At 38.9% G+C, this 10,987-nt stretch overlaps 1 protein-coding gene across 2 annotated transcripts in view; it reads right to left on the bottom strand.

The window, feature by feature from the left end:
* Positions 1–2,906: 2,906 nt before the first annotated feature.
* LOC134625871 (serine/threonine-protein kinase BRSK2-like) overlaps positions 2,907–10,987 on the bottom strand; it is a 35,991-nt gene continuing 27,910 nt past the window's right edge. For both annotated transcript variants that reach the window (XM_063471192.1, XM_063471193.1), the window contains exon 20: positions 2,907–10,932. In XM_063471192.1, coding sequence (XP_063327262.1) covers positions 10,718–10,932 — 215 coding nt within the window. In that variant the 3' untranslated portion in view covers positions 2,907–10,717. The remainder of the gene's footprint in view (positions 10,933–10,987) is intronic.

Below are 10,987 nucleotides of genomic sequence, written 5' to 3'. Positions count from 1 at the left end.
CCCCGAGGCCCGGCCAGCGCCCCAGCCCAGAGACGGAGCGCCCCCAGAACCTCACGCCCGTCCCGGACCCACCGAGGGGCAGCCAGGCTACCAGGTCAGTAACCCACATCCGTCAGCACAGACCCTCCCCTAGCCCCGCTGCACGCAGCCACGAGGAAACCGTCACCTAAGAGCCAACAGAGCCCTTAATTGGCCATGACCGCTACCCCGGGTAGCGGTCATGGCTGTGTTTTTCAACTGTTGCTGTGTCCACAGTGTTTGCTCTACAGCCATCATTTTACCCTCAAAACGTAGCCATCGTTTTGTTCTTTCCAACACTGTGTTTTTCAAAGCTCAGAGATTTAAACTTTTTGAATTGTGTGGCTCAAAGTAGAGGGATAACCTTCTAACTGACCCATAGAAATACATTGTATTTTTAGTCATTTAGATTTAGATGCAGTTTTTCAACAGGTGCACCAGGCAGATTTGACAGGGTTTTGCCACAGAATAACAGTATGCCAGTAGTTAGTGCAGACCAACTAAATAGGGTATTCTGATTGGCCTGTTAAATTCAAGCTTATTGTTCATTGGTCGATTTTTCTTCTGCACACAGGTGGTTCAGATCTGGGCATTTGGAGTCAAATGATGACTTTTAGAATCATCTTTTCTGACTGAATGATTAAAACTTACGGCATTTAGCTGTCTGTAGTGGATTTTCCCACATTTCAGTCATTCAGTGATTAAAATAATATGAGGTTTCAATTTTCTATGCAGATGTTTTATGACTCTATATTTTCTTTTGTCATTACTCAGCTTTTTCTAATTTACATTTTAAACATTTTCGCCTACTTTTTAACTTCTTCTGTTTGAATGTCAGCTTTCAATAGTTCTGAACTTTTGTTTTCAGGTGAAAATTTCTGTATTTTTCATCTCATTCAACATTTTTAACTTAACATGCAGCAATTATTTCATTTCAGCTCAAAACATTCAGCTATCAGCATCCACACTGCAGTTTCTTCAGAAAATGCATTTTCTAGTTGTCATTGTTATTCACAAGCACCTCAAAAGCATACTCCACAGACTTTCTCTTGGCAGAGTGGTCCATGTCACTTGGGTGACAACGACCCTTCAACCATATGGTATTTGAGTTTTAATAACTTGCCACTGTTATAATACACATATACAGTCCTAACTTTCAGTGTTATGACTGTAGGTTCGAGAGTAGGTAGGTAGGTGCACACAGCTGTAGTTTGAAATGGTCCAGGCCACTGGTGATTAGTCAGCTATCATGACTTCACTGTGAGAAGCCTGATGTTTGCAGATTGGCTGGGAGAACTCTACGTGATTCAACTACCTCATGGAAAGGCATGGGGAAGCCATTTTTGGATGACCCCTTTTACCAAGTTACCAAATACAGTAACCTCTATTAAGAGAAAAAGACCCTACATAATTTTTGATATTTTGTCACCAAAATTATAGACTGAGGATCACCATCAAGTGCAGAGTGTATTGAAGGGCGTCTTACGATAAATGTGATTTGTGCAGTTGAGTAGGGCTGCCACAAACGATTATTTTGATAGTCGACTAGTCACCAATTATTTTTGCGATTAGTCGACTAATCAGATCATGCGTCCATTGGACGTAAAACGTACAGCTTATTGCACCAGCATGGATCTGCTCTTATATAACTATCATTAGCTTACAGCTTTAAGTTTTTACAGTATGTGCTAACTAAAAATAAAGACAAGATGATAGTTTATTAAATTTTAATGAAATTTGCAGATTGTTTCGGTGGAGTTTAATAAACTCATCCGTCTGCTCCTTGCTATCTAAAATATACCAGCACAGTGGCGTAAATCCTCGACCATCAGTTGTCTGCTTGACGTTTATTCAGCCAAACCGATTTACTCAGGAACAAATAAAATACTGAAAAAAGCCAAACAATAACATTTTTAAGTTATCTAAGTGACTTATATATCATGTTTAACCTGAGTAGTGAAAGATGGCGGTGGGTTTGAAAACGACTTAATTTCGTGTTGTGCGCATGCGCAGAAACAATGGGTAGGATGGTTTGTCAGGTAGGATGGATTCCCAGAACACCGGGAGTCCGGTGTTCTCACCGGCTCTAGTGAGCCTAGCTATCGAGCTGGTTGGTAACAGACGTCTCCAAAAACATCGGAGCGCTTTTGAAAATATGTGATGTCTTGATAAACCGAGCAGATATTTGAAGTTTACACAGCTACATTCTCACCTGAAAATATGTTAAACGTTTATTTTGTGACCCAGAAAGAGTAATAAGAGTAATATTAAAACTCATTGCTCATTGTCTCATTGCTGCCGCCGTTGTTCGAAACTGAGCTGGGCCGCGCTATGAATTCTGGGATAGGTTGGGCCACGAAGCGACCCATCCTTCAAATCTGGGGAAATGAAGGGCGCATTTGTCGGGGTCTTCGAATTTGGACAGTCTTCGTCTTGTCGCTGTAACATAATTGGCCTACAAATGCGGCCACAGGAGGATGCGGTTCCTGAATTTGGACACAGCTACAATACCGGACACTGCTTCTTCTTCTTCGGGGTTTAACGGCAGCTGGCATCCTTGTACATGCAGTGCTGCCATCTTCTGTTTCATTCCATTATTACACTCTTAAATCCTACTACTTATTCTTGTGTCTTTTGGGATCTTCCAAAGCTTCAAATGACGCGTCGTCTATTAAATTAGTCGTCAACGATTTTGATAGTCGACGTAATCGTGACTAGTCGACTAATCGTGGCAGCCCTACAGTTGAGTTGCACAAACTGAGGAAAGGAAGAAAATGACAAGAGCTGATAACTACGATACTGATTTCGATACCATTTCAAGTAAAGATTTTTTCTCAGCATTTTAATGAGTTGAATGCTTTGAAACACATCACAGACACACAGATACATATATCCATTGTTGTTTATTGGTCAGTATTTTTCACAGGCAATAATAATCATTGTCATAATAGTGCACTTTTCCTCTTTTGTAATTATACTACAGACATTTCTCTTTGTCATTAATCGGGTGAGCTGTTCTCTCGACCCCACCCTCTCCTACGCTCCACCTCCGCCCTCCATTTATTTCTCACATCATGAATTTCTCCAGAGTGAAACATTCTTTTTCTTCTGTGTGGAGTGGAGGGTCACAAGATGGGAGTTGGGAGTGGGGCTTGAGTGGCGGAGCAAGGGCGGACATGGAGGAGGGACATGATGGGAGATTATAGTCGTACAACTTTAACTGCAGAAGAAGAATGAGCAATAATGATGAGAGGAAGAATTGTATGGTGACTACAGTGTCAATAAAACATAGTGAACGCTACACAGATATGGATGGCATACAATGGAGACAGGCACACAGCGTATACAAAGGTATACAGCATCTTTGTCGAAGTATACTGGGTATAAAATGTATACAGGAGGGGTGGTTATATAAGGAGGTGAGTTATGTGCATGTGGTGAAGGATAGGATGGGTGGAGCAGGATTCAAGGAATACAAAGGGGAAGAATGGGAGGAGGAAAATGTAGAAAATGTTAAGTGAATAGGTGGAGGATAAAGGAGGAAACGAGTGAGGGGGGAGATTTCTTTCAATGAGGGAGTTTTGCGCAATCAAGCCAAGCGCCCTGTTGTGTCTTTGAATGGATTAAAATGGAGTGTTTACTCAGTGGAGCAAAATTTAGGAGGTTCCTTTCCTCTTCTTATTTCAATCCTTTAGCTCTTTTTCTTTTCTAAGTGGACGAAAGATGAACTTTCGTTTTTAAAAAAGATCTAACACTACCTTTTGTGTATTTGGGTGTGCAACTTTAACACTCTCCAAACTCTGACCTGTCAGGTGTGTGGATCTCACTGCTGGGTTTTCCCACAGGTGTACATTATGAGAATTGGAATGGAAAAAGTAAATTTCTGAAGACAGCACAAGTAAAAATAAATACATTAAAAAAAGGACAGTAAATCTAACAATGAAATGACTGAAACACTTTCTTGACTGTATCCACTAAAAGGGAAAGATATCAGAACGTCATGAGGGGCTCTGCTGTACTCATCAGAGAGGAAATTGTGAAAACTTTCATTTTGCAGCTCCTTCTTTTGAACTAGTTACAGGCAGCTGAAGCAGATTTTGTAAAAGCAACCAAGAATCTAGCAAAAAAAAAAAAAAAGATGTAATGACAAACACGCCTGAAGGTCAGTAAGGAATGAAGCTGGTTTGCATGAAACGACACACAATGTTTTACAAGGAGTGCACATGACTGCTCTGTAAACTGTTAGCATTGTAATACTTGGCAGTGTTTGAGCTAAATGTCAATGTTAGCATGCCAAACAACTAACGTCCTCCGGGGCTCAAATATGAAGCCAAAGTAGAAGCCCAAAAACTACAGTACCTCAAATGTCCACATCAATCCCATCGATTTCCATATTCAAATGCAGAATAAACTCATTTACACGGTGGTACAAAAATAAATAAATAAATATTTGTTTTCTTGTTAGGTAATATCCCAGTTTAGGATCACAGTTTCAGGGGGTGACACTTTATATAACTTGCCCTTACATAATTTCTTAATAATAACATTAAGAATTAATAGGGCTGTTTTGCAACTGGGTTAGGCCAGTAGCCTTTTGCTAGCTATCACCTCAGCTAACTGGAGACACTGTACTGGTATTCTAGAGCAGTTTAACGCAATTATTTGACAAATAACATGGCATGGCTTTTGTTCAGAGTGAAATGATATTTTATTCGGCTGTTAGTAATAATGAAGAAGTAACTGTGTGCAGTGTACCCACAACAGTTACACACAGTCTGTAAATGCACCATGCTAACCAAACATGCCAATTCTTACCTGATAGCTAACTGTTAGCTCAGCTATGGTCATTGCTAGCTCTGAAACAGTAAGATTGTAATTGCTATGTGTATATATTGTTAATATGCAAATGCTCAGCAGGTATAATGCTCACCAAGTTCATTTTTTTAGATAGGCCTAATAGCATGCTAACATTTACCAGTTAGTTCTAAACACAAAGTGCAGAAAACCACCTAGAATACACGAATTTGGTGTCAAATTACTAAGCCAATTTAGTGGACAAACTGGAATTTTTCCACTCAAATCAATTCAATAATTAAGATAATAATGCTCGTTTTATCCACAAAGACACATACCTAACTGGGCTGAAAAAGGCCTTTAATTTGAAAGGCCTTAGCGTGTGTGTTGTACATAGAGACACACAGAAACATGGACCTCTTTGTTACAACAAGTAATTACATAACATTCCAGCAAATTATCATCCTGCTGTCTTTTCGTTTGAGGTCTCAATTAAGAAAAAAAAAATTGAACTGAACAAACACCTAAAAGAGGCAATGACTCAGCACTGAAGGTATTTTATGTGTGTGAAATCTTGGTCTCGCATTATAAAATGGACATCTCTAATGGCATAAATAATGACAAAATAAATCTAGTTGCAGAATCACAACATAAAGCTTAAAGGGCTGTTTTGCAGCATTAAAATGTTTGAATTTTAAACAAAGAAACTTTGGACTAATTGTTTAGTTTTTGTCTGCAGTACCAGACATCTAACTGACATTTCCCTGTCTTTATAGCCACCTATATCCATTATTGAAAATAATCCAGGAATGCAAATAAATACATACACAAATACATAAATACATTAATAAATAAATAAATACATACATACATTTTTCAATAAATAGACAAAACAAAATATTTCTGCCCTCTTAAATAGTTTCAAAAATGTTTCGTGACATTCACATGGTTGGTGCTATCTTGGTGTTAGACTCTAAAACTTAAAAAAAAAACAACAAAAAAAAACAAACCAAAAACCCATACCCATACGCAAAAGCTGGATCAGAGTATAAAAATGAAATAAAGTAGAAAACAAAAAAAGCATATTTCATTCCTTAGATGTGGCTTCATTTTCCTTCCCAGGCAGTTTGTGTACAGAGTCTTTATGACTACAGACACAAAGCAGATATTTGTAACCTGCCAGTTTTGCATTGTTATCAAAGGAAATGCAGCTGAGGATGGGTTTCTGTTGCCCAGCTGTTGGGCAAAAAAACAAACACCCGGGTGTCCTGTTTAAAAAGACTTCCACATTTACCTTTAAGAGGACCTATTATGATTTGTATGTCTAGTGTTATGATGCTGAATGTTCATATTAAACATATTAATGCAATGAACATATGTAAAAGTAATGCCAGTGAGCCAAAGGATTTCAGTCAACTCGCAGTACAAGCTGACATCAACCAGAATGAGTTTCTTTTCTTCACCTGCTACAGTCATAATTCAGTCAGTACAGTTTACAAGATCTGGGTCCTGCCCCTCTGCAGGTTTCCAGAAACAAGAAAATTGGAAGAAAGTGGGCTTGTAGGGAGGGTCTAAAATGACTGAAGGGTTACAGGTAGGATTTTTAAAAGATTAAAGAAATTATTTTTTAAAAACTGTAAATCATGCAGTGATGCTCTAGTGTTCCAAAGTAGAAATATGTTGGTCTGGAAATGAGCATAGAAGTTCCCTGCAAGTCGATTCTTAATTGTCTTTTCTATTGAAGGAGAGGTTTGAATTTTTCTCAGTACAATATTCACATGCACATATATCTACTGCTCAGTACAATCAGCGCCCTACCCTGCATATAAAGGTTTAGCAAATATTGAGCTGTAGCTCATTGTATTCTAAATTTATCAAAATGAAATTATCATATTTGTCCTGACAGGCATGTGCTGGCTTGTGTGTAACTTTTAAGAAAGAAATATCAGGAATTTTAAAAACCACTTATTAAAAAGAACTACAAAAAGGAAATTACATATCTGCTAATTTCAATGATTCTGTTTCAATCTATTTAGGTAACACAGAAAAGGTAGCTAAACTATAAAGCTAGCAGTGTGTACAGCCATCCAAGAATACTGCATGAATGCTAAAATCTGAATAAGGGTTGATAATGTTTTTCCATCGTGTCATCACTGTCTGAAAACAGCACTGTTCATGCGAAATGGATAAGATAGCTGAGTTATTTGCAGCTTGCAGAATTCGGAACTTCATAAATAAAAAAATTAAAAAACAGTAGATATACTACTCATTTTTCTAAACCAAATTACTTGACTGCCATCTGGTGGCTGGTTGCAGTAAAAGACATGTCAAGCCTAAACTCCTATTGTGTGCGGGATCTCTGTAGAGGCTACGTAAGTAGCCATTTCCAGACTTTATGCCAGCGGGATGGTCAGATGGTGATTTGTAATCACTTTTCCAGGGAGATATACATCAGGTTACATTACAGATTGTAGCATAGCGCTTCAGTAAAGTCTTGATGGATGCTCAATCATCCAAGGAAATCCCAAAAAGTTGATTCTGTTTATCTGGACGTAGCGTATTCAGTGGGAGAAACGTTTCGTCACTCATCCAAGTGACTTGTTCAGTCTCATGTTACTCATGGCCATTGATCAATTGTCTTTGAGAAAGAATTGACCTCATAGCTCATTGCTCATTCTGTGGTGTTAGTTTCAGTCATTGTGCAAATGTACTGTTAATAAGGTTGGGGAAACCTGCAGTTTGCTGACACAGAAGTCACTTGGATGAGTGACGAAACGTTTCTCCCACTGAAAACGCTATGTCCAGATGAACAGAATCAACTCTTTGGGAGCTTCAGCAATGTTTGCAGTTATGTCATATCTAGGGTGTTAATTTAGCACAGGAGTCCGTCCATATTTGGGACATGAACTAAACTTAAAAAAATGAATGAATGAATTAAAACACACACACCCAAACCCACGCACACACATACATATTTTCTGTGGAGATTGTTTTTGGTTATTTAAAGTCCAAAAAATGCTGTCTTGAATTGCAGATGTGCTGAATAAAGTAATAATGGACCTTTGTTTTTCCCCTTAACTGTTTGATTTCCTGTTTGTTTCAAATATTTGTAGTAGCTAAGATTCTGAAACGTTTAGTTTCTAGCTAACTAGCTATAGCTAGCTAGACAACTAAACGCTTCTGCTCCAAGTGGTTGTCACAGGGAATAAATCCACATCTGATGACAAATACCCTTCCTCATGTGACCCCTGTCAGGATTTGTCACCTCCTGGTTTCAAATCAGATATCTTTAACCTCCTAGGACCTGCCGTCCACATATGTGGACATCACATTTTGGGTTATTTAGACCAAAATACTAAATTTTGCCCTACATGGGCCTGATATCCACTTACGAGGACATTATACTGCTACTGTTCTATCAAAATTTTAAACAAATATCCTCATATGTGGCTCTTATTTTTCTTAAAAACAAAAATAAGGTAAAAAAAAAAAATCTGGTAATTCTTTGTTTTTACATTCATCGGGCCCCAATATGCCCAAATATCAAAGAGAAATTAAAAATGCATGCCGTGGAAGAGTTCGGGTCTTAGGAGGTTAATGTTTTAGTTGGATGGCTTTTTCTGTAGGAAACAATATAGTAACAGATCACTGGACTTACTCAGTCCAAGTTAGCATGGTCACATTTGCACATATTTTGATGCCCTGATACCTTTCTGCAATTACTAATGTGCACATCACAAGCCATTGGTGGAAGAAGCCTTCACTTTCATACACTGAAGGATGTAACAACACGTCCGATTATAAAAAACAGATTTTATCAGCTGTACTTGCTAACTTATCAAGCTAACACTGGTTCCGTGATGACTGCATAGGTGATCAGACTTTAGGTGATGTAATTTTTGCACAACATAATTACATATAAAGTCTATGCAAACAGGTAAACTAAATTTGTGGCTTGCAACACAAATTTGTGTTTGAACAAGTTAAGCTAAGTTAAACGATTTGCTGATAGTCTGTTTCAAAGTTTAAAGGCTGGCATTTTCACCAAAACTTTAATGACGATCTGTGTAGGTTCTCACTCATCACCAAGTCATCATTAAGACATGCTACCAACAATCAGAAATTTAGGACAAATTTACTCACAGCATTTTTGGGTAGCTGGAGCTGTTTGATTCAACTTGGCCTTTATAAAGACATGATTAACAAAAATGGAGAGGATATGGAGAAACGTAAACAAGCTCTTAGGACCTAATAAGTTCTGAAACTATGCCACTGTAACTTGCATCAAGCTATCAGGTGAATATTTGTGGGTTTCCAATGTGACCGTATTCTGATGCTGGTTGCTGGTTGGACTAACACAGACTTGTGTTAGAGAAAAGATATAAAAGTAAAAATAGAGAAATGCTGAGAAGTTTAGATAAGACAATCAGCATTTGACAGGTCTACATACTTGCAAGGCCTACATGTGCAACTGCTGTTTGTGGAAAAGGAGACTGGTTATTTTTAACGCTAAAGCTTCACACTAGCTTTGTCTGAACACTAGCGTGCACTTTGCCAGGGAACAAAGATTTTGTCACTTCTTTGTTGGAGATCCACTTATGGAAGGTAAAGCTTGATTTAGACTTCTGCAGGAAATCTACATCCTAACTTACGCAGTAACCAGAAACAACCAGAAGGTTGCAGCGTAGGGTTAAAATGGGGTTCCGATTAGGGCGCAAGTTTAAGACTTCACAGCCAGTATTTAGAACAGAACTACGGTGAACAATAAAACCATGTGTATATGGCATGTGAATGTTATATGAGACAAACCTCTTTTAACAAAATATTTCTCCAAGATTGCTTTGGAGGCTTTTCACAACTTGTTCTTCTTTTCTACTACTGAATGGATACTGCTCGACATCCTGTGTTTATGTATCCACCTTTTTCTCCCCTAGCATCCACTTTTACTTGTGAGATTTTGCCTGTGGTGTGTCCTAGTGTCCTTAAAATGGGGCTAAATCTAACTGGATATCCACTTTTTCTTCTCCTTCATTAAAGGCAATATGGTATCATAGCTTTAAATAAGTGTAATTCAGAAATGATTGTGGGACTTATCATACACTCAAGCAGGTTGTGTTTGTTGATTAAGATATTCACTTTGCTGTAGGGTTATGTTACATAGCTACATCAGATCCATTGTCAGCACAGCATTAAGTTGGCTAATAATTTAAGAATTAAATCCATTTTCACAACTGAGTCTAAAACAGGACTCTCCCTATAGCTCTTATTACTTTCATTCCCTTAACGCAGCCTTCAATTAGAAACTGATGAGACGAGAGCAGAGATGGTTTCCTGTCATGTCAGGTGATGCTGAAAAGACTTGCTGATTCATGAGACAACCAGGAAATGAGGAATGAGAATGCCTTGATGCGCTCCGTCACTGACCAACATCTTCACGAGCCACTCTGACTGACGGGTGGGAACTTGATTGTTGAGTTTGAACAATGTGTTGCATGTGATTGGTCAGTGGGAACTTCATGTGCTTTTTTTTCGATCCATAGGAACAGGTGAACTAAATTTCTTGTATTTTCATAGTAAAGTGGAGCTTTTTGGACATCATTTGTTTTTAGGCTTGTCCCACCAGGGTGAAGCTATCCTTTAGGGCTAATTAGAGATCAGCTCCAGTAGTCTCCAAAAATATACATTTCTGAGAAAACGAGCCATTTCAGGGGGAAATCTTCATTAAATCCCTAGATCAGCTTCAAGGAAAATCTTCTCCCTTTTTCCATCCCATTGCTTAGGACTAAAAGTATGAAGCAAGGCAGGAAGTAAGGAAATAGGAAAGAAAAGAATGTGGAAAGGACTAAAGAGAGGAAGAGAAAAGAGCCCGGCATAGGGCCCTCACTTCTCTTCCACAACATTCTTTTCAAGGGTGAGCCTGTGTCCCGTTGGACGGCGAGAGTCTGGCCTTGTCTTTCCCCGACCCTCGTCTTTGTAAGACGGCTCCGCTGCTGCTTCCGCTACTGCTCCCCCCATCTGCCGCATGCTCCCCCTCTCCCCGCTCCGATCCGCTTTCAGATCTCCTGGAGTTCTGACGTGTAGGAGTGCTGGGCTGGCGGGAAAGCTGACCGTTCTTCTCATCTAAACGGCAAGAGGTAAAGTTAGGGAGAGATGAAGTAAAGCTAACAAGCTACTA

The sequence above is a fragment of the Pelmatolapia mariae genome, linkage group LG4, assembly GCF_036321145.2.
Source record: "Pelmatolapia mariae isolate MD_Pm_ZW linkage group LG4, Pm_UMD_F_2, whole genome shotgun sequence".
NCBI lineage: Eukaryota > Metazoa > Chordata > Actinopteri > Cichliformes > Cichlidae > Pelmatolapia > Pelmatolapia mariae.
The sequence above is the reverse complement of the archived record's forward strand: the minus strand, read 5'-3'. Positions and strand labels throughout refer to the sequence as shown.